At 43.3% G+C, this 24,746-nt stretch overlaps 1 protein-coding gene across 1 annotated transcript in view; it reads right to left on the reverse strand.

Moving 5' to 3' along the window:
* PLK5 (polo like kinase 5 (inactive)) overlaps positions 1–24,746 on the reverse strand; it is a 404,540-nt gene that overhangs the window by 232,022 nt on the left and 147,772 nt on the right. Inside the window, exon 5 of the mRNA XM_069646658.1 lies at positions 1,280–1,367. Coding sequence (XP_069502759.1) covers positions 1,280–1,367 — 88 coding nt within the window. The remainder of the gene's footprint in view (positions 1–1,279; positions 1,368–24,746) is intronic.

The following is a 24,746-nucleotide window of genomic DNA, read 5'->3' on the forward strand; positions in this document are numbered from 1 at the left end:
TAGGAATTCAGTGATTCACACTCTTCCCTTCTAGAGCCCTGTCACAGTGTACACCTGGCACACCAGCTTAATGGTCCCTCCAATAGGGTACCCTGAGATCTACTCAGAGATACCATACATCAACCAGATGTATGTGATTTGGCTGTGAAAGAATTCTATGCGGCGGAATTGACCGTGGTCAATTTCGCCCGAATATAATTTTGCCATGGCCAAATCTGGCAAAACCTTGACCCCCCACACCCACAATGCACCCCCCACTTACCTTTTGCTTCGCTGCTTCCTTCTGACCCTGCAGCATCAGTTCCGTCCTCTTACGCGGGTCTGATCCGATGCCGCATGGTCTGCTTTTCTCACTCTTTTTTTTCCCGTCCCCCACCTACAGTCGTTAGTAAGCAGGGGACAACCATGCTTCCCCCCAAGGCAATCACCACCGAAAAAGGGTGACGGGGGACACCCCCGCAATCCCTGCTCCCCAAGTTCGGTATTGATTACCCAATTTGATCGATCAAATGGTACTGGCCGAATTCAGCCAATTTTACCATGCGATCAATAGAATTTGATCACATTGGGTAATACATTGTAGTGAAAATCCATGTTGAACGACCATTGTGAAAGAACAAAAACAAACAGAAAAAACTGAAAATAAAAATGAGGCTTCAACCAAGTTCTTCCAGTCAAGATTGTAGATTGTTTTGCATTTTTATGTATTTTATTTGAACATCAAGCATGCCGGTTTTGATCAGAAATCTCATACAATAACACTTTAATAGGTGGTTGAGGCATTCCCTGGGAGGGAGTGTGCCTTTGCTAAAGCACAAAGATGAGAATAAGTGATGAGCCAGTTTATAGGTATTTGAAGACAGGGGCACATAGACCAGGAACAAAACAAAAGAAGTTGGTGAGCCTCTGATTATCCTCAGAAAGTGTTGTCACACCTATCCAGGATATTCGCTTGGATCATTCACTTTACCCTCCTCAGCTATCTGCATTGCTCTTCCCCCCCACCCCTATACTTTTTGGACTCCTTTTCTTACCCTCCTGTATGATTGGTGTTCCCACTCATACTTCCCTATATACTGAGGGGCCCCCCCTTGCCTCCTATATGCTTACCATTTTCCATCTAACATGCTTTCACATATTGCAGCCTTCCGCTTACCCTGCTATAGACTCTGTGGCTCTTTTGTACGCACCCTTGCAGTCTCCATTTCCTTTGTTATCTACTTGTGCACACTGTTTTCTCATCTCTCACCTATAGTAGGCTTGCCGGGTTCTCGCTTACCTTCCTGTACGTTCTGCTAGCTCTTTGGTTGTTGCAAGTCCCAAGTCTCCGATTTTTACTTCCATTTTTTTCGTGATGAAGCAGTTACCTGGTAAGGGAAGTTCAAATACATAGTTAGTCAGTTATTAGTTGGTTTCTAGCTGCTTAGCATGTTTGTGCTTTATTTTGCAAGGCAATTTGAGCATCAGATTGGATCATTTATGTTAGGATAATCACACAGTTACAACCTCTCCTGCGCCACTGGGTCCTTTCATATACAAGGATATGGTAGGCAGCATTACTGAGCTTATTGTCAATTAATAGCTGGCCATAATTGAACACTATTCTTAAAATAAAACCTGATTGCCTCCTCTTATTGAATTTTGGTTCACAAAATTGGATCACAGTTGTATGCGTTCTCGGGAACACGCATTAGATCTTATTTTTTCCTGTAACGCTAGAATTGATCATCCCTTTAGTCTACATATTTTTGGACGGATCATGATGCTGCTTTTCCTCAATTGATTTGTAATCTGAAGCCAGAGCATGCCCTTAATGGCCACCATTCTTAGGAGGCCAAAAACAGTGGCAGAAACACATTTGGCCCTACATAATAAAGTACCAGAAATGTATCATAATAGTTCCTCCTGCTGCTATGCCTGAATTGCGCAAAACAAGGTTGATATACTGATACCATTCAAAAATATAAAGACCACAACACACATAAAGCTCTGTATTTTACACCAAAGCTTAAGTCTGCAATACAAGAGTCAGGAAGGCAAACTGGTTGATTCTGCAGGACTTGGTTTAGCACCAGCTAAATGTAACCTTCAATCCAAATGGGGCCTGATTAGGAAAGGGGGTTTAAGGTAGTGGGAATAGTAAAGGAATCTAGCCTGTTTAACCATAAATTGTTGATTCCCACTGAGAAACAAAGTGCCATATTGGTAGAGACGAATATTGGTGGTACTCGAGTATTGTGGTCACCTATTACAATAGAAAAATGTAAGGACCTGATTCATACATTACTAAATAAAATTGAAATAAAATAACAAGAATTCGATTCTATTACTGTAGACAATTATTTGAATCTGACTAAGCAGGCATTTGATCACTTGATGAGCTATGGTATTACTCCAAAGAGTAAACATTTTATAAATCGACATTCTTATGTTGTAACATTGGCAACAAAGAAAAAAGATCATAAGCGTAAGATTAGAGGGATTCACATAGAATGTATGTATGATTGACCACTTATGTTGGAAATTATTAGGAAAGCTTGGGTAAAAATGTACAGAGGAAAATTTTTCATAAAGGATAATTAAAAGCTACCCCTAAACCTCCACAAAAAAAATCAACACATTTATTTTGGTACTATGGGGGTCATTACAAGTTGGGCAGTAAGGGATACCGGGCACAGGTGAGGAGACCGGTGCCGGTAATCCCTTACCACCCAATTCTGAGGTCCCTTAGCGGGAACCGCAAGTGACGTGTAGTCGGACCACACGTCCTTTACGTGTCCCGTTAGGGGACCAGGGAGCTAATTACGGGCCTGCTATTAGCAGGCCCGTAATTAGCGCCTTCCCTATGGGGGCTCAAATGGGAATGGGGAATGGCATTTGGAATGGGGACTTAACGAGTCCGCCAAGGTCGGAATGTCCCGGTAAGTCCCCACTCCACCGGACTGGACCCAGACACGATTTTGGAGGCAGCCATGGCATCAAAGTCGTAATGAAGCCCTACATCAATGGCTTATTTATCTGTCTGAATAATATGATATCAAATATTATTCAAGCATCATGTTGGGTCGATCATTATAAAAAGATATTGGCCCATACATCTACAACAAAATTAATTACTCTTTAATTTTGATACCCTCCAATTGTGGGGTGGCTTTTTCAGTGGACAACATAGAAATTAAAATGAATATGTGTAAAAGATTGCGATCTCTGGGTCCTAGTGGCCTCCCTAATATGGTCTTAAAAGCAAATTCAGGTATGAGGTTATTTATATTGAAGAATATATTTTAAAATATTATGGGGGACTTCTGTATACCTAATACATGGAATGAAAGCTACTTAGTACTCATTTTTAAAAGGGTGCTAGGTCTAATTCAGGTAATCACCTACCAATTGCACTACATGACTCGACTGCAAAATTCTTTTTTGCTATGTTGTTGGACACATTAAATAAATGGACAAATAAAATCGGTAAACCCACAAAATTTCAAACAGGGTTCACAACACAAATTGGGACATTACTTTAATGGTTTTTTAGTCACACCGTTACAGAAACAAGCATTGATATCGAAGAACAATTCATTATTTAGTGCATGTGTTGATTCATCCCTTGCCTTTGACCACGTCGAATGAAATTGCTAATGGAATAAACTCTGGGCTTGGGGCAGACATGAAGGTTTATTGAAATGAACAATGAGTTTATATCTTGATACCTCTGTGCATATTAGATTGGATATGGGAAGATCTTTAAGCAAAGATATATCTACATTGACAGGATTACACCAAGACTGTGTCCTGGTGCCTGCACTATTTAATGTATGTTTCTGATTTCATTGAAGTTCTAGATAACATGAACTAATTTCCTTCGAAATGGGGTCATCTTAGAATCCCTGTGCTATTATTTGATGACGATATCATGCTATTCGGTAATACACAATTAGTACTACGGCGTGTAGTGTCTTCCCTGGAAGCGCATATACATTTAAACAATCTAAAACTAAATGCTACAAAATCACCTGTTTTAATAACAAAAGCAGGGTTAACAAAGGAATGAAAAATGCACCTACTTTATCTAAGGGGAAAAAAAGTAACATACTTGGGATATGAAATCAAGGAGAAACACAGCAGCAAAGATACTATAACAAGATTAAAAAGAAAATTGGTACTGATCTTGTCTCAAATGAGAAAAATCAAGTCAAAGTTTTGAGATTTTATGTTGTTCCCTCTGAGAAAATATTATTGTGGGATAACTTATGGGTTGGAGTAATACCCCTTGTCCAGACCTATAGCATTAGATCACCTTAAATGGGTATTTTTGGCAAAATATCTTGGCATTGCCCAATGCAATTCCACAAGCTCTAAATTTTAACAAATTGGTGCTTCAATCATGGACTTCTATAATAAACCAGACTAAATGAAATCTACTTTATAAGATCTTAAGTACAACTAAGAATTCATTATACAATAATTTAAATAAAATGAATCAGGAAAATACATGTAACATTTGAACTAATTATGTACAAGAATGTGTGTTGGTTTTGTCAGACTTGGACAGTATTCACCTAGCGTTGCTGGAATATCCATGCAAAATCATAAGAAAGTTGAAAACATATGATTGTTTTCAAGTTAAAAAATTACAAATATTAAGCAAATACAAACTTCTTAAAGAATATGTAAAGATAGCTGGACCAATAAACCAATTACCAAAATATCTACTTTGCTATTCCAATAATCTATGTAATGTCTACTTAATGATTATGTCTTCCAAAAAAAGTAATCCACTCAACATAGAACCTCACACTAAACGCAATTTGAGTTTATGGTAGAGATATCAGCCTCGCAAATCTATGTAACAACTCGCATAGTCAAGTAGCTAAACACAGGTGCCTCATAATGGATTCCTTACTGAACCAAGAGATGACCATAACTTTGGGCCAATAAAGCAAGAATGAAGTGCTAAAATGTACATTGGATGATGTTAGAAGTGCAATTGCTAGCCAAAAGGCTGGAAAGGCTGTAATCCCTGATAAGGTCCCGATCAATTTATTTAAGGCCGAAGTAGATACCTGGTCAATGGTCCTTTGGCCCCCTCTTTTTAATGCCTTGACAGTTGAGTCCTTGGTACACCATGCTTGACATGCACAGAAATAGTGCCACAGTACATAAAGGGTGTCAGAGAGGACCCTGCTAACTAACGGCCCATGTCCTTTTTGGATGCTGCCGTAAGTCTTTGCAAATGCTGTCCTAGCACATTTGAGTGACTGGTTACCTGGTAAACATGTTAGTCATCTGCAGGCAGGCTTTCAGTCTGGCCCTCGGTGGGTACTAATATTACACCTGTCAAGGGTACCCAAAAAGAGGTGAAGTCTATCCCTATCCTTGCTCACTACTTTCCTGTCTGCTAAAATATTGCCCTTGGAACAAGGGGGATGGCGTCCTGCCACTTCATTTAAGTCTCTTTACCTGTATATTTTGATAAAGACTAGCTTATTTAGCATGCTAGATAATGCAATAGCTATTTCATTAAGCTGACTGTCATACGTATTCTAAAAGACAAGCAAAAGAGCCCTTCATAAATACACTATAGCTTTTTTATTTGGCCAGTGTTAAATAAGTGCAAACCAAATTTTATGCATTTAGATTTGACAAAAAACTTTTTTTGTTTTCAGTATACATTTGAATCAAAACACATTCATATTATTCCACAAATGCATTGAAAAAAGAGTAACTAACATTATTTAGTAAAATGTTCACAAATACAAAAAACATATAGATACACCATCATTAGTGCTTTGTCTCAGTAGGCAATAAATGCAAAGAAACATGGGGTATTCTTTTTGACACAAAACAAACAGTTACATGTAGTGGGCCTCATTACGACCCTGGCGCTAATGGTTTAACGGCGCCGTAAAGAGCGTTGGCGCCATTAAACCATTAGCGTCTGATTACAAGGTCCCTTAGCGGGTTGGAGGCTTTAACGCCTGCTTCTTGCAGGCGTTAAAATCCAACCCGCTAAGGGACCTTGGAGCTAATTACGGCAACCGTAATTTACGGTGCCGTAATTAGCTCCTTTCCCATCCCCATTATGCCCTATGGGGCAAAATGGGGAAGGGCAAATGGTGAATGGGGAATTACCGCCCCCGCCAACCTTGTAATGGGTGCGGTAATTCCGCCATCCACCATGCCGGAGACCGGCATGGACCATGGTGCTAATAGCACCATGGTCCAGCGCCTGGGTCGTAATGAGGCCCAGTGTGTGAAGTCTAGAGCCATGAGTAAGAGAAAGAGGGCATTATTTCTTTCTGAAATTGGGTTATTTCATTGTTGGCTCTTGAAGAAAAAGGGACCTAGTCGTTGGTCAACGTCAAGAAACAGATCGAGTTATGGAACGGGATTGTGGAAATAAAGCCCTCAAAATAATGTTTTCCCGTGACGTTTCGGCGTGAAGCCTTCTTCATGGGCCTCGACTTGGTCTCCCCTGTGTAAGAAACAAAGGAAAAGAAAGAAAGAGTGGGGCTCAGTTTATAGTGGAACTCATCTGAAAGGAGATAAAATCTAGTACGAGTGGTACTGGCATGCGTTAAAATCTATTCGGGACCATCTATGGGTACAACTGTTGCGTTGTCCATTAGCTTGCTGGCACTTGGTTACTAACCTGGACGGAAGTCCGGAATCGTATTGACTTCCAGTTCGAGGAGATTGCTGCAGTTGAATGGCAGTTTACCAGGGTGAACTAGAAGGCGGGGTGAAAAATAAACATATGTATATGTATGGACAGAGTATACCAACGGTTAGTAATCGCTTAGGTATAGTGCTGTTCTGAACTGGACAGAAGGACAACAAAATACCTGATTCACGGGGTCCTGCAGCCGTATGAGGCTGTGTGCAGTTGGGAGAAATCTTTTGGAGAAATCCCTTTGTGAAGTGGCTGGCGTGCTGGCCGTGTCTCCCGTGTTACTCGAGGTCTCAGTATGCTGGGGTCAGCCTGTGGCCGTACCTTAGTTTGGTTGTGGGACCCTGGAATAGACAATGCAGGTTAAAGTTAGAGATACTGCTTAGGTTGTGCTAAAAAATGGCACAGAGCATGGTGTGCAATGGCGCGCCATCTCGTGCTGTGTGTGAGTGGGGACGTGGGACTGTGAGCATGGAATGCCTCCAAGGTGGGGGCAATTTGTTTCCAGTCCCCACGTGGCTTGCCCAGCAGGGTAATCTTACCTGTGGGTCCCTGCACGAGTGGATCGTGGTTTACAGCTACGTGTCCCGACTGCAAGAGCCGGCGTCGCTGCAGTAGTAAAATCGAGCTGTGTCTGGATAGTACCCGGCGCATGCGCGGGTGATAAGTGTCTGTACTATGGCGCGTGCGCACTGAATTGATGATCGGAGGTTGACATGGCAACCTTTCTGTTTGTTCGGCTGCATAAATGTTCGTGGGGAGAAAGGTTGAGCCGAAGGTGAAATATGAACGGCTGTGGGCTGAGCTGAGAGAGGCGCGGAGCATGTAGGTGGAAATGTAAGGGTATGAGGGGCCCTCTATGTTCATAAGTCACATCGGGGCTAGTAGTACAGCAATGTATAGTCATAGTGGTTGTATACTGCGACCTCGTAACAAACACACCATTGCAGAAGCTTAATGCTCCTCACAGGTATTATTCACAGCATAAGTCAGTTTCAATCTCCTGGTTGGGTGTGTGTATGTAGATTCGTAAATTAGGTCAAACAATGTCACATCTGGAGTGAACAAAATTGGTATTGGGGGGAAGGCCTAGTACATTAACACTCTTTCTCGCAACATAAATTAGTTTGCATAAAAACAACTCATGTACATTTAGACAAATTGTGCATATGAAGGCACATGCTTGATTGATACTCTGGTAGGTATATACTGGTGAAGCAACACGCACCAGGCAGTCATGTTGTGCATTTGTATTGTGCTGCAACTTGAGTGGCTGGAAAGTGTAGTATGCACGCTTGGCTAGTTGTTTAGATACAGTGGCATAGTAGGCTCTCCTGTTAGTATGGGGACATGGATGTGGGTTGCCCAGGTATCAGGTTGTAAGGGGGTTGCCTACTCAACCGAAGGTGGTTGGCATGGCCTCGTTGAGGCCCTTCGTTGTGGCTTGAAGTTTGAAAATCCACCATGATTCCTTATAACTTAGTCCATTGGATGAGTTGGTGGTGTTAACTACTGTGTCTGCAATCCACCAATGTATGTCGTCTGCGCTGTGTTGGTATTCCATATAGTGCGAGACCAAAGGTGCTGAGTGGACTCGACATCGAATCCTGGAACGATGTTCGCCAATTCTTTTGTTAACTTGCCTCTGAGTCTGGCCAACATATCTGAGCCCGCAAGGGCATTCAATAATGTATACCACATTTGTGGTTTTACAATTCGAGAAGTGTTTGATTTTCCACACCTTTCCTTCAATATCGAATGATGTTGTTTTTCTGGTGAACCTACACACATTGCATGTCCCACATGGATGGTGGCCCACTATCTCTCGCATATTCCAGAGTCTGGTCCTTTGGGATTTTTATTGAGCCTGGCATGGGTCAACATGTCTTTAAGATTCTTGCCTTGCTTGAGTGCCATTCTCGGGGTTGGTTCATTCGGGAGACTCAATTGTACCAAAGGCCAACATTTCTTGATAATGGCCTTGAGTTTAGTTGTATTGGGCCCAAAAGTTGTTACACATGTCATCAGTTCTTGGCTCTCCGTATTGAGTATTTTGGGAGTGAGTAGGGTCTCACGTGGAGTGTATTGTGTTCGCTTGATGGTATTGCGAATACATTTTTTGGGGTATCCTCTGCTGAGAAGTTTATTCCTGCTAAAATATTGTAAACATCATCAAGGTCGATATTTTTACTTCATTGTCATCTCCTTGGATCTGTGTGGCTTACAGTACTGATTGTACTAATCAAGGAATTTCTAAAACCAAAAAACAGCTTCCAATCTTGTTGGGGCTGCTTATCTTAAAAAGATGCTACTATGTCTGTGCCGTGTCTGCCACTTCCGTTTGTATCGAACACGGGATCTAGGTCATCACTCCTGGATTTTTTGTCTACCGGTTTCAGCGGTATCTCATTACTGTCATGACCACTGTAAGGGGGCGCAAGTTGTGCCACAAGCAGGCTCCCACCAGAACCCAAAGGCCATTAAGACCACTGCAAAAGGGCTCCTGGAGACAGTCCTGGCACCTTTGGCACCAGGCTCATATGTAGGAAGGAAGGGCTGTTCAAACTAGGTTCCATTTATGTAAATGCGCCTTTAAATACAACATGGAATCACCCACACAATCTAGTTTCAAGAACCAAGCCATGAGGTCTAGTGTTTTGGGTGTGGCAGGCCTGGAACTACTTTCCCTGGTACTACTTTACCTGGGCTATATAAACCACACCCTGACTTCAGAACACGCTTGATCTTATTCTGCAACCAGCAGCGTGACGCTCACCGTGTCCAGCTCCTGGTCTTCAGCATCTTCCTGTAATCCTGCAAGAACAAGAACCATCCACAACTCAGCATCTCAACTGGGCTGCAATCTGTGGGAAGTGGGAAGCACGGCGAGAAGGCAGTAGCCTGGCTTATCCATAACCACGTACACGGGCGGGGAGATGAAAAGAACTGGAGAATAGGAAATTACTGACCCTGGAAGATACAAGTACACACCATGTAAGCAGTGTTGAGACAAAAAGGATATTCCTATATAAAAAATAAATATAAAATAAATATATGAATGTTTTACAGATACCTGAATTACACGTTTGAGAAAAGCACACAAGATCATTTGTACAAAAGAGAAGACAGGTGAGAAATCCTCCCTGATACGTAACCATATGTGTTATTAATTTAGATACACTAGATTAAAACAAACAAACACTCCATCTTTTCTCTTTGTCTTCCCCTTTAGGGCACGTGACCAGAATGCCACAGCCTACAGAAAATTGGGGAAAAGGATCCACAACCTATAAAAGTGGCCACACAGGACAAGAATAGTCAACATTCTTGTTGTTGTTGTTTTTCTGATCTGCTGTTCTGTTATTAATAATTGAGACCAGTAACGCTAAAATCAGTATATGTCCTGAAGAAAGCGGGAAGTAATGAGATACCGGTGAAACCGGTAGACAACAGATCCAGGAGTGATGACCTAGATCCTGCGTTCGATACAAATGGAAGTGGTAGACACGGCACAGAAATAGTAGCATCTTTTTTAAGATAAGCAGCCCCAACAAGATTGGTAGCGGTTTTTTGGTTTTAGAAATTCCTTGATTAGTAAAATCAAGGCTTTAAGTACTGTAAGCGACACAGATCCAAGGAGATGATAATAAAGTAAAAATTTCGACTGTGATGATGTGTGCAACATTTTAGCAGAAAGGAAAGTAGTGAGCAATGATAGGGATAGACTTCACCTCCTTTTGTATACCCTTGACAGGTGTAATATTAGTAACCACCGAGGGCGAGCCCCTTACCTGTAGAGACGGCCAATTAGCGAATATAGGGACATTTAGTTAGACATAGGGACTCAGACCATAGGATTAAGTAATTTGAATAAATTGTTTCTGTCGAAATGGTGTTAAAAAGCAGTCAGGTGAAGACAGGATAAGGAAGCCCCTGACTCCGAGTCATTTGTATAGGCTTTCAGTCTGGCCTGAGCATCAGAGTTTTTGTGTTGGTCCAAAAGTATACTTTATTGAGGAAAGCCACTCTATGGGTGACATTTATAGATTTGAGAACATTTGTTGAAGTCCCCTGATTAAAGCTCTGGGAAGCTCTAGGTGAAGCGGGCCTACCAAGCGATTCAGATTCTTTATACGAACAATCAAGCATCAGTTCGTTGGAGCCTTTCTGGTGATACAACTGCACCAATAAATGTTGAAGACGGTGTAAAACAAGGTTGTGTCCTAGCACCAATTATGTTTTTTATATATTCATTAACAGGTTTATTGATATTGCATTGTCTATTGAGTCTGATGCGCCCAAATGAACTACGGACAAGATCCCGACATTTTTATTTGCAGATGACGCGATCTTGATATCCCTAAGCCCCATTGGCCTTAAGGAACAGCTTGCTGCATTCAATCAACAATTAATTTGGGCAAAAGCAAGGCTTACGTTTTTCATCCGCCATACAGGAAACAACCAAGATTACATCTGTCACTGGACGGACATTGCTTAGAACAGCTGTCAAGATATTACCATGGCATCCGTTTTTGTGAGGAATGGTAAATGGACCGACCGGTTTAATAAATCATGCCTAATGCTGGAAAGGAACAGTAATGCAATTCTGAAAATCACTGACAATCAATATAAATATGCTAGCTCCCCGATTGCGGGAGTTAAAACGGGAACTACAATCTCGGACAAATGGCAGCTCGGCAGGGGGACCAGACAGGGATGTCCTTGGTCGCCCATGTTATACATTCTGGCATTAGAACCGCTGGCAATATGCCTGCGGCAACATTCTGGGGAGGTGGGGATCCGAACTAAGGGCGGCACACACCTGATATCATTGTACGCAGATGACATGCTCCTCTAACTGCGCTACCCAGAGGAAAACCTGCAGTATGTGTTGGAGGTGATGAACCGTTATGCCACCCTCTCGGGCATATCGGTGAACCCCGGGAAGTCCAGCTTGTTCCCCTTGGTAAGATATAGGAACATTCCATTGGAAGAATTACCAATCCTACAAATACCCTGGCAGCCAGTGAAATTCCGGTACCTGGGCATAAACATTTACCATAAGAGGGAGGTGGAACACAAACTCAATACAGAGAAGGCAGTCCAGGGTATTAAGAATAGCATGGTGTTCTGGTCTCGACTACCCTTGGGCATGGTGGGTAGAGCCGCCCTGCATAAAATGGTGGTTTTGCCCAGACTTTTGCATTTTTTTGTGAATGTCCCGTTCCTTGTTCCTAGACGCTTTTTTGTGAAACTTCACAGTATGTGTAGGGGCATCCTATGGGGCAACTCCAGGAATAGGGTTGCCCTGTGGAAACTGCAAAATGCAAGTGATAAGGGGGGGGCATAAATCTGCCGAATTTCGAATTGTACTATTTAGCGGGACAGCTGTTATATGTGGCTAGATGGCTGTCTGCGGAGGACTCTGCGGAGGGCAGGCTTTTACAAAGGGATTCTGACCCTCACTTCCTAAACTAGATAGTGTGCTGCATAAAACAAAAGTTGCGGAGATGGGGAGATTGTTGACGCTGGGATGGGAGATCTGGCACAGAGCATGGAGAACAGTGGGCGACCCAGACCCACTCTCATGGCAGATCCCGCTGGTGGCACTATGCGGGGCAGACTCCCAACTGCTTAAAGTGGTCCGTGAATACTGGGAACCGATGGGCATAGCTACCCTCGGAGATATATGGCAGGACGGGGAGGCAGTGGAATTCCAGAGGTTGCAGGAGGACACAGGGGTGCATGGAGGCCAATACATCACTTACACTAGGCTTATCAAACGGGCGAGGGAGAGGTGGCCTGAGACGGTATTAACGGAAGGACCTGATGCCACTCTGGAAATGATGTATGAAGTCTCTGAGGGAGGGCACGAAATATCAAGGATGTATGAGCTGCTGAGCACAAAGGCAGGGAAGGAGCTGCCCCAATTTAGGAATGCCTGGGAGGAGGAGGTGGGAGAACCTATGACAGGGGGACAATGGGATAGAGCCCTAAAGTACCACAGGAAAGTGTCCCGGAACGCAAGGCTTCAGCAGATTCAGCTGTACGTCACCCATAGAGCCTATTTGACTCCCGGAAGAATAGCCAGGTTTGGAGGCCCAGCTATACAGAAATGCCCCAGGTGCGGGAAGGAGGAGGCAGAGTTGCTGCACATGTTTTGGGCCTGCCCTGAGATACAAAGATTCTGGGAAGAACTAAGAATGAGAATGGTAGGTGGGGGAGTGGAGCTTGATGAGAGGTCTGCTTGGGCATTTATTTTATTTATTTATTTTATTTATTTGCATTTATAAAGCGCACAGAACTGCCCTGGGGCATCGTGGCGCTGTTACAGCAGACTTAGTCATGAACACAAGCATAGGAATGTGTTTACAGATGTAAACCGAGTTACAGCTTGGGAGCTTTCCCAGGCCGCGTACTTCAAAACATGTTAGTAAAATGAAAGATCTGGCTTATGTGTTGGCCAAGCGGAGAATTGCAATGAGTTGGAAGTCGGCCCATAGGCCTAGAGTGGAGATATGGTGAACAGACCTCTTGAGATGGGCAGAAGCAGAAACGGTGGTATGGTTCAAGGCTGTCACCAGGGGAGGGGAGGAGGAAGTAGGCCCCTTGATAACCTGGAGACAATTGGTGACCATGATGGGGAACCCTCACCAGGACAATCAGGAAACAGGAGACTCAGATGAGTTAATGAGTACAAAGAATACCGAAGATGCTCATGCAGATGGCACAGATGTGACAGCTCGAGTTTAGGGGGGAGGACAATAAATATTCTTGTGTAACATGGTATGTGTTGCGTAATATGGACGTCCTACAAAGTTGTAATGTTGGTTGTTTTTGAGATAATAAAAAAATGTTAAAAAAAATAAAGAAATATAAATATGCAGGCTAGGGCTGCAGCCATATATTATTATGTAATATAGCGTTATGTTAACAACACAAAAGGTAAATGAAAATACGTTTATTAAAGAATTACTTCATATGCCCATTAGTACTCCTATTGTGCGCCTGCGAATGGAAACTAATCAGAAATGCATTTCTGATGTTGTGATGCTAAAACTAGTACTTTACTGGGTATCCCTGTCCCGGGGATATACAGTGAAACCTTGCAGGATCTTCTGATAAAGGAGGGTGGATCAGATCTACCGTGGTGCAGGCACATTAAACTAACACTAGTGTCACTGGGACTTAAGAACCTATGGTATAATATGTAGGGAATTGCAGGCAACGAGAAATCTCTGCTCAAAAAGGCACAGAATAACAAGTTGAAAGAAATGGCTTTGTCCATTGTAATAATTGTGCCCTAGCTGCCACATATTGGACCTGTAAAAAGGAGCTTGGATTTCAGTCATATCTCAACAAAATTAGACCCTCATTGGCAAGTGCACTTTATATCAAATTCTGATTGGACATCCTCCCAATAGCTAGCTTGTTGCACACATGGAGTAGTTCCGATTCTGAGGGTTGTCCTGTATGCCGTACGAACAGTGAAACAATCAAAGTGTCTGTTCTTCTGCCAGGGTTATAGATGGCTTAGATCGAATCTTCTGAAACCAATTTTGAGAGAACATTGTGTTGTGGCAGAATATCCATATGCTGTTGTATGCTTTCACTAGGCCCATTCTGTGCAACCCTGTATAACTTTTGTAAGGGTGCAGAAGTACGAGTCTGACACAGTGGTGGCATGTTTGTTGGCAAATACATTTATTTATATAAAAGTAAAAGAAAAGGAAAACCTATCTTGCCCTATTTCTATGAGGGGTTGCCCTACCTCAACAAAAATACTAAGGACTCTGTCGGGATGTCTAGTAAAGTAAAATGTCCATGGTACTGTCTCCAAAACTATTTCCTTCCCTTACACACTAGACTAATGAAGGACAAACTGGGTGTCTTTTTGATCCAGAAGGAGGCTTCTCGTTCTGGATACAGATTCAAGTGTCCAGTTCCAGATGAGAAAACACAATGGGACTCATCACGAGTTGGACAGTAGCCCTTAGATGCGGCGGCAACGTTATTATTGCCGTCACATTTAAGGCTTGGCCCAATCATGAGTTGGGCGGAAAGTTTGGAGTTTTACCTCCTGCTTTTTGGACATTTAAAGAAATGGGGAATTACAGCCTTACCACTACTCGTGATCTGGCACAAATTGTGCCAGACCGAGAAGCGGTAACACTATTTGCACTGGCGGTATCCAAATAGAGGTTGCAAATGGTGGTTCTTTAACTTAAAGGTTCTTGGTCTTAAATGTTCTTCCAAATGTATACAAAACACAGATCCCAAGTATCAGGGGGGACTTTTTCCCTATTCTTTTCTCCAGTTCAAGGACCATGCTAGACTTGACTGTAGACCTTCTTGTCACAAAAACACAGTTCCCAAGTGTGAGGGTGGAGTCTCTCCATTGTTGTTTCTCAGCGGACAAATATGTCATCAAGTCTGGTTCACTATCCTGCCAGACTTGACTGCAGATCTTAGTATTCCAGAAAATGTCTCTACTTTTTGCAATGGGTCCTCAACCTCTTATCTTTGTCGCTTGCACTACTCCTTCTCTCTTATGTGGGTTCCAGACCCCTCTGGGCTGTCTCTGGATCTCCCCAACTTGTTCTGCAGCTTGTTTCTTGTGTTTGTGGGTCTCAGCCTCCTTTATATTATAGCAGCACCTCACTGACTTGCTCTGAGCCCAGCCTCTTTGTCAGGCACTTCTTCAGACTTGTGTGGGTCACTGACCCCTGTGTGCTGCTCTTGCGGGGCTCGCCCGATTTCATATGAGTCCCAGATCCTGGTGTGCTGTTCTTGCGGGCCTTCCCTGGCTTCTTATGGGTCCCAGATCCTGGTGTGCTGCTCTTGATGGGCTTCCCAAACTTCATATGGGTCCCAGACCCTTCTCTCTTGTTTCTCGTATGTTGAGCCTAGCCTTGCTTCACTAACCTGCCAGGCACTGGATTTCATATGACTTTCTCTTATTTTTCCCCACGTATTAGTATGAGGGAGATGGGGTTCCTCAACCTTCTCCAACAGCCTGCTTTGTTCTCTTCTGTCTCCACTACGCACTACGGTAACCTGAATACCTTAATTGGCATTTCAGGCTTGCTCGGGTTGCTTTGTGAAACTGCTTCTTCCTATCGCGGGCTTCCATACAGCTTCCAGCGGTCTCTGCATGTCCTCGCAGCGTTCCCAGGTCTGGTCGCTCTCATTGTGTGCTTCTTGGCCTGACTGCGTGGCCCGACTCCCGGTCTTCTGATTCTTCAGCTCAGACACTGATAACCACAGCGTTTGTTCTGAAAGGCTCCATCAAACATTTGTGTTCTCCGCGGCAAGCCTCCAGACAGCTCTAACAAGATACACAGTCCTTCCTTGCTTTTTATCCCTGGGACTGCCACTAGTTGACTGTACCGCATATGTTGGTTCCATAGTGGACTTTTGTCTCCTTGCCTGATCTTCTTCAACATGGACGAGGTGATTTCTCCCTAGGTGATCGTCACTGGTGTCATTGATGTCTTCCCTCCCCATGAGAACAACCCGCTGAGTACTAACCCCATGGGGACTATTGGGTAGCGCCTCACCTCCCTGGCTTCATGGGAAGGGGCTCCGTCCAATGGAGCAGTGACAATACCCTGGGATTTGTCACACCATCTTCACATGATGTACGTACACACCAGGCCTGGCAGATACTGCTCCAGCTTAGCAACCCGACATTGCACTTCATTATACTGTTTCTTCTTCTTCTGTCATTACCTTATTTGGTATACTGTTGCTGTTATGTCGGTTTCCAATGAATATATAGAGAAACTAATCTAGCCGAACCTTATGTTGCGAAAGGGTAAGAAACTGCAAGGCTTAGCTATTGCTCCAGATGTTGCAACTAACTATCACCTTTATGTAAACTGTAGGGTCACGTCCACCTGGAATCGGGCCAATATGACTTTATATTATTGACCTCTCTATAAGCTGCCTCTTCTGTGTAATCTACAGGGGTGATTCTGGCAACTCCATGAGGAATTGCTGTGTGACACTCTTTCCAAAACTCAGCTGTCATTTGTGTCTAAAAACAATACACTATTCATCACTCAGCCCCATCCAGTGTGTGCGTGTCTCTTTGTTTAAAATGTTTCATTATTACTCATGCCTAACTTTTATACACCACAATTCGATTCAACATGAAACTGATTTCTTACCTCTCTGCAAATCCACACTGGAGGCGTGCGAAGTTAGGAAGACATTTGTTGCAGGCCCACTACAGGATGTCTGACATGGATGGTTTTAGGATAGATAAGATTTTATGGTTATTGTTTTATATATTATTGAAGGTTTTAAGGAAATAAACATCATGTTTTTGCTGTATCATATCCTTGAACATAGATTAAAATATGAAATGAAAATGCCAATGTAACCTATTTATTTTAAGATGCATTGGTTTGGAGACTAATAGAAAATCCATATATAATCTTAGCCATACCAACATCTGTATTTACATTATGGCTAAAAAGAACCAAAGAGCATAATGCCATAGGCTACTTATGAAATTGAGGAGCAATGGTTACACCTGAGAGCCTTGAATGCATTATAATAAGCTTCCAATTGCTCACGCAATCAGCCATTGGCTCAATTATAATCTTGTATATTGCTGATGATTAATTTATCGGGAATCTTGTAAACAGACATTGTTCTAATTTTATGTTTTATAACCATGTGTATTTATTTGTATAGTTTGATGACGATTGTAAGGGTGTCGACGAAAGGAGTTGACACGAAGGTGGCATGGTGGTGATAATAGACTTGTATTTTTGCATAAAAAGGCCCTCACTATCCCTAACTTCTAAGAGAGGTATTCATGCCTCAAAACTAAAACTAAGGTGTCACAACCTATTTCTATGCATCACACTACAACTAAAGGATAATCTAAAAGAAAGTTCCTTCTCCAGGAAACTTTCTCCCTTCTCCTGATCCTCGAATAGTGTTTAAAAGAATGTTCTCTTGCAACAAGAATGCCAGGTGGAATGCTTCCGTTCCCATGGCTTGTGGGTTTCACACAGCCTTTATACAATTCTATGTCCAAGAGAATGACTCCCTGCACAGTTTCCAATAAAGCCAGGGGGAATGACTCCCTTCCCATGGCGTTTCTAGCACAACTCCTAGTTCGGGACCTGTTATTACTTTGCACAGTTCACAACAATTTCAGGGGGAATTACCTTTTTCCCCTGGCGTTCTATAGATTATGTTCCAAGCGCTTTAGCCTCTTCTCCAGAAGAATTACTCCCTTCTCCTGGTGTCTAGAAAGTTCTTTCACATAGTTGTGAGGGGTCAGAAATGTGAGACGGACAAGCAGATAGTGTTTTCTCACAAATAGCCATTTTAATAAACATTAAGGGTGAGACAAATGCTTATCTTTGCCCAGCCTAACAAGGGTTTCCCTACCTGTCAAACCAAGGCTAAAGGAAAATTACCTAATGTCCAAGGATCGCTGTCCCACACACTCATACTCGGATTATCTGGCTTTTCAAATCTATTAAAATAACATTTAAATTCAAACAGTGAAATTATAAACATATATCCATGTAACCAGGGTTGAATCCACTTCCCCTGGATCTATTCAGGATGTTTCAAACCAAAGTTCAAAATCAAGAAAGTTATTTTCAATATCCAAGTTCCACTTGAAGTATGGCACAAAGTTCTGTTCATCCATAGGTCCTTCACATGGCAATATAATTGTCTTATTTCAAAACAGGATTTTTCACTCTTCAACTGCCGTTTGGCAAACCAAAAAGACTTTGGGCCTCATCATGAGTTTGGCGGTAACCCTTAAATGTGGCGGTAACGCTATTACCGCTGCATTTAAGGGTCAGCTAAATCACGAGCTTGGCGGATTTCCCCCAGCTCTAAGCTGGGGGAAAATCTGCCACAATTTTGCTGATTTTCAGCACTATTACTGCCAGCGGTAATAGCACTAAACATTCTCCATTGGGCCCAATGGGGAATGGGAAATTCCAGAATGGGCCCAATGGGGAATGGGGACTTATCGTTCCGCCAAACCCGTGATCCGGCGCTAATAGCGCCGGGGGGTTTGGCTGTAGGGCTAATAGCCCCGGCGGTAATACCGCAGGGGTTAGCACCCAACTTGTCATGAGGCCCTTTGTCTTCATACATCAAGTCAGTATGCAATATACTTATTCTTTTCTCCGAAGACCAATCATCCTTCATTAAATCACATTTCTTCTTCATAAGAAACACAGTTTTGTCAGGATGGTTTTCACAATTGTTCATCAGAACACATCAATGGATATACCACTTTCCTTCCACCACAACCTTCTACCACATTGCAGTACTTCAACTTATCTTCTTCCTGGTCCACCCGGCTGCCAGGACTAACCACTAATTGTCCCTTTCCTGCTGTACTCGCCTACCAGGATAAAACTCCTACTACTACTACCAGTACTTTGTGGCTGAGTCTTTTGAATTTCAACAACCACCAAAGGTTTACAACTTCTTCTACAAGGATAAAATAGACATTGACAATGTCTCTCACATTGATTAATTTGTCCCAGGCAATGCAGGTTATATTTCTCTCCCCCTTGATGATTGTTACACAGAGGGCTTCTATTCTGCCATCTTTGGTTATCTTAAATTGCATTTTTCTGGCTTAAGCAATGCTTATTACAATCTTCTTTTACAGGTGACCTTTCTTTCTGTAAACCACATTCACTTTGAATATTCTTCCCTTTTGGCTTGGTAATAGTGGCTACCATATTCTTCTACACTTTGGTTAAATATTGTCCCCTTTTGGCTTTGGCAATGGTGGTTACAATATGCTTTAACTCAATCACTCTCAAGATAAGAGTAGCGCCCAAATTGATTCAATTCATTAGTTCGGTATTCTTTTCAGCCAGTGGTCTGTTTCAGAGCACCAAGGGGTTGCCAAACAGCAGCCAATTCACCATTCTTTCTGGGCATTCATGTTTCTTCTTTCATTGGGTTTGCACAGGCGTCTGACAACTCTGGTAACATTCCTGTTGCTCGCGCCTCTTGTAGTTGGAGCTTTCTCTTCTCCGCTAGCACTCCAGTGAACGCCACACACCGGAGCAGCATGCAGGAAAAGGAGAGCTTCTCTCTCCCTCAGGAAAGATAGATTCCGTACTGCTTTTCGTTGTGCATTCTCTGCATTCTACTGGACTCAATACCTCTGCCACTTCTTCGAAACAGTGTCCTGCTTCCAAAAGAGTGGTGGCTCCGTCTCCTGCTGCTTCCTCCTGCTTCTGCTTCTCCCACAGCTTCTTCTTAATTGCGCGCACCTGAAAAGCCTTTAAAAGTTTTAAACATCCCACTATGTGGGTCATTCCAACCACTAGACTGGGTTCCATGTGATAATTTTGCTGCAAAAATATCGCCATACAAAAATATCGCCATATTTTTGCGGCGAAATTCACAACGGACCCTGCGGGGGACACCCCCGCAAACCTGCATCCCTTTTTAATGTGTGGGGGACACCCCTGCAACCCCTGCTCCCACATAATATGCCCAATAAAAATATCGCCTATGGCGAACCAAACGGCCATATTTACGGCGATATTTTTGTTGGGGATATTATTACCTGATACCCTAGACTGCACATTACAGTTTTGTAAATCTGAGCTCCTCTTCCTTTTCTCCGTACTCAGAGCATTATAGGACCTGAAGTCCATAATGTTCATATTCCTTTAAGTCTCAGAAGTTCCAACTTTGCAATATGCCACTCATGTGAGCACACCTCTCATGTGATGCTCCCACATCAGGATCAGGTAGCAGCTGCCTTTCACTGGACACATGAGAAGGGTTTGGAGAAGGCCAGGGTTTCTGGGATTATCTACTCTGATTCATCACACAGTCTTCAGTTTGATGTACACTTTGCTATTCTGTTTTGGTGTTAGCAAAGTCCCAAATCCTGTTTTGGTGTTTGCAAAGTCCCAAATCTTTCTTTGTGCATCACTGGGCTTAGTGCCACCACTGCGACAAGGAAGTTCTCCTTCCATTTTGCTCAGTTCCCTTCTATTGGGGTCTCAGACCCTTCTCTGGTGGTCAGTGGGCTTGTGGTCGCCACTGCGATGAGGAAGCTCTCCTCTGATGCTGGGTATACAAATGTTAGGGTCCCGACCTTTGGGTCTTGCGTACCTTCCGTTACCTTCTGAGGGATATTGGCATGCCACCGGGACTTCCTGGGACTGGGGTTCTTCTCTCTGATGCACCGTGCTTCTCTCTCCGGTTTCCTCAGCACCATTGCTGATCCGCGTTCTCGTATGCTGCTCAGCTCTTTTCTTCTGCTTTGCATTTGGGTCCTCCACAGCTGGACCCACGGGGTACTCCTACCGTGCTTTGCCGGCATTCCTCCGCTCTTCACCGACTCTGGTCTGCCCACAGCGTTTGTGTCTCCAACTGGTTTCCACACCTATTGCCTCTCCCGGCTGAGTTTGACAGGTGTGTTAGTCCATTGTCTATACTTATAAAATGTTGCCAGTCCCGCCCTGGTGGATTGTAAAAGACCTTTGTCTCTGTTAATAACTTAATCCTCATGGCTCCTCAGGGCCACTTAGTGCCAGTACGAGCACAGCCAATGACCCTCATGTCTCCTCTGCTTTTCTTCATCCTAGTACCTGTCTTACAACAATACATAGGTTTACTTTCAATAAAATGGTTCTGAACAGTGCTGAGGGCTAGGGAATGTTGGAGAGAGACAATATTCAATAGGCTGTACTGCAGGTGATCAACCTTGTCCCCAGAGGGGGGTCCCTCCCCATGAGGTCCTCCCGCATAAAACCACCCCTATAGGGACTAATGGGTAGCAACCGCACCTCCCTAGCCACATGGGAAAAGGTTCGTGAAGTGATGACAAATGTAATCGTCACACAATTTGTAGAAATAACCTATTTGAACGATTATCTCTTCCTCAAAAATGACTACCTGTCACCGTAGAACCTCCCAATAAACCCTTGCAATTTAAGTTTATGGCAGAAGTACCAGGCATCGCAAAATCTACGTAACCACTCGCATAGTCAAGTCATTTTTATCAAGTTTGAGCACCATTCGCATTCTTGCATTGTTGCGCCCGTTTGCATTTGGCCCAAGCAGCATTAAAAATGCGTAAAGCTAAACATAAATGTAAATGCGTAAGCATAAACATGCTACTCGGCCTTGATGACATGTACAATGAGGTTCTGGAATTTTTTGAACATTTTATTTGACATTCACTGCAAACAAGCTTTGTTTGCAGTGAATGTGAAATAAACGTTTCACTGTGGGTAGGTGGGGCAGCGCTCGAGAGATCAGCCAAGATGGATGCAATATCTTGGCTGGCTTCAAGGACCAGCTGGATAACCGGTATAATTTAACTCTTTAGAGTCTTGAAACTACCCTACCCCATAGTTCGTGAGAATTCAGGTGATGGGTGCATTTAAATAGTTAAAGTTCACCTAGGGTAGAACAACATTACTTTGACCAGAAGGCTCACGGGAAGGCGTAATACACAAGGTGCTGGTATCTCAGTAATACTAGTGCCTCGGCACATGTACTGTCAAATTACAGCAAGCATTTTACCGGAGCAGATAAACACTGTGCCAGCAGTAGGTTATTGAAGACGTGGGGCCTCATTCTGACCCTGTCAGTATCCTGGCAGTAGAGTCGCCAGGATACTGGCAAATGTAGTTACTGTTTCCAGCACCTGGTCTGGCAGCATTGCCGCCAGATTACGGTTGCCGGAGTGATGGAGTAAATCACCATTCATGGAGCCCAATAGGACTCCATGAGGGGATTGAGGGCTCTTTTTGTCGATAGGGTGCCTGGCTGACCTCCAGCTTGGAGGTAACCCAGGTACCCCACCGGCAAACCCGTAGTCGGCTGGTCCAGTAAAGTGCTGGTATTCGTGAATGCAGCACTTTTTTACAGATCCGGCTGACATAGAATGAGGCCCTCATTTCTTGCAGGAAACTTCGATCTGTGACGGCCCGGGATGCAGGCCATGGTGAGTGAGGGAGAGCAACGATGGTAGCCAGAGGAAGAACAGTAGCCCCGAAAGCAGAGAGAAAGTGGTGGGACAGGAAGCAGTGGAGGAGCAGTGGGGCAGGAAGCAGAGGGGAAGCAGTGATCTAGAAAGAGAGGTGGCATGGTGGTCCTGAAGGAGAGGGGGAGTAGGGAGGAAAAGAGGGATTGAGTTGCAGGTTTGAAAAAAGGATGGGGAAGAGCTTGATAGAATGGGAGAAAGATTGCAAGTTGTATAAGGAGTGAGAAACAAAGAAGGATTGTAGACCACAGGATTAACTCTATAGAGTAAGGTGTGAGTTGAGTGCATAGTTAGGAGTGTATCAGGGACTGGGCAGTGCGAGCTTTGTGTTGGCCGTGTGACAGAGCAAGTGAGTATGATAGATTGAGAGGCTTAGGAGCATAAGTTGTGATGAAGAATTACTGAGCGTGAGAGATGTTGGTGAGTGGGGGAGTGTCGGTGCTCGGGGGATTGAAGAACACAGAAGGGGAATAATTACACCATTAAATTGATAACAAATTGATAAAGCTAATAATCCAAAATAGACACACACATTAAAACAAAATCCTAGAGCAAAACATACACTGTTCTATGAAGCCAGTGACATCAGGGGCTCCAGTAAATTGAATTGCTGAAACACATACAAAAGGTGCAAATAATGGCAATACTCTGTTGTAGCTTCACTTACTATCTCTTTCTTTATTTATGCCGCAAAATGTGGAATTTAAAGTTGCAATATCCAGGAGTATCTGAATAACCTAGCTGAATTTGTCCAATGAAAATGCAGATTTATAAATAGCAGACTTGAAGGTTGGTGTTGGCCTTGAGGCCATGAATAGTGTAACTCCCAATGGAAATTGGTTAGCTAGATAGATCGAAGAGAGGAGACTAAATTCCAACAAAAAAGTATTGAGAATGTGTCCCATAACATGTCAGGCAACTCTCCATTCAGCCCCGGCTGTTCATTCATCAGTGGTTTGCATTCTGGGCTTTTTAGTTTAGGTTTTCCCAAATGTGTGTAACCCAAATCAAATGCAGGTAGCCATTGGCTAAAAAAAAACACACTGACGAGTAGCCAACTTCTTTCCAGCTCGCCACTACCTTCTTCCTCTATCTGGTGGCCGTGAAGTAGATATATATGTTACTTCCTCGTTTTCAGTCAGGTGTGAGTAGTTTTTCATGGGCTTAATATTAAGATCATAGATTTGCATTTCATTTATCATTGCAGAGCTGTAAGTGACAGAATGCAAACAAGAAGTAGACCTGTATTCCCCAGTAACACGTGACACTGCAACAACTTGAGGTTTCTTAAGTCTGCTGTAGGTTGGCTGTATTATTGATACATGTTTTTCATGAATGAAACCAGGCATTCAGCATATTGTTTTGCATAAGGGTAAAAAAGCAGGCAGCTTTGTAGATTTCAATACATATATAGTTTACATTTTATTTCAGAAATAAACCAAATGGATGGAGACCTGTTGTCTGGACGTGTCTTTAAAATGCACATGGGGCCATCAAAATGAACAACCCTAACATAAGCACTCTGGATAAAGGGTTGCCGTTTTGGACATGAAAGGGTCACCGATGACCCACTTTCAATTAATTGCGGTTACTGGGCAGCTTGTATCTGGCAACAAAGCTGTAAATTACATCTCCAATGAACACTACAGGAAGCCCTTTCAGTTCTGGTTGACACACAACTTGAAAGCACACAGGCTGATCCCGTTTCTATGCCCCTGGCCTCTGACTCTTGAAACTCAGAGTGCCAACACACAGGAAACAACAGGGCACATCTCTGGAAATATGGTCAGTATGCACTAAATCCGTGGGGATTGCAACTCTATATCTAACCTGTGCTGGAAATAGAACAAAATCACTCTGGGAACCCTCTCCTCCATGGGAGGGGGGTAGCAGGACCAGCGTGTAGCCCCAGACAAGGTTACATCTCTTCATGGAACCCAAGCCTGGCGAATTTTCATAAAAGAAAAGTGCATTTTGGGAGCACAAGAATGACCATAATTTTAAATGTGATCCATGTCTGTGATTCGGTAACAAACCCTTTTGAGTGAATAATGG

This window comes from Ambystoma mexicanum, chromosome 1p, assembly GCF_040938575.1.
Source record: "Ambystoma mexicanum isolate Mex_15411 chromosome 1p, UKY_AmexF1_1, whole genome shotgun sequence".
NCBI lineage: Eukaryota > Metazoa > Chordata > Amphibia > Caudata > Ambystomatidae > Ambystoma > Ambystoma mexicanum.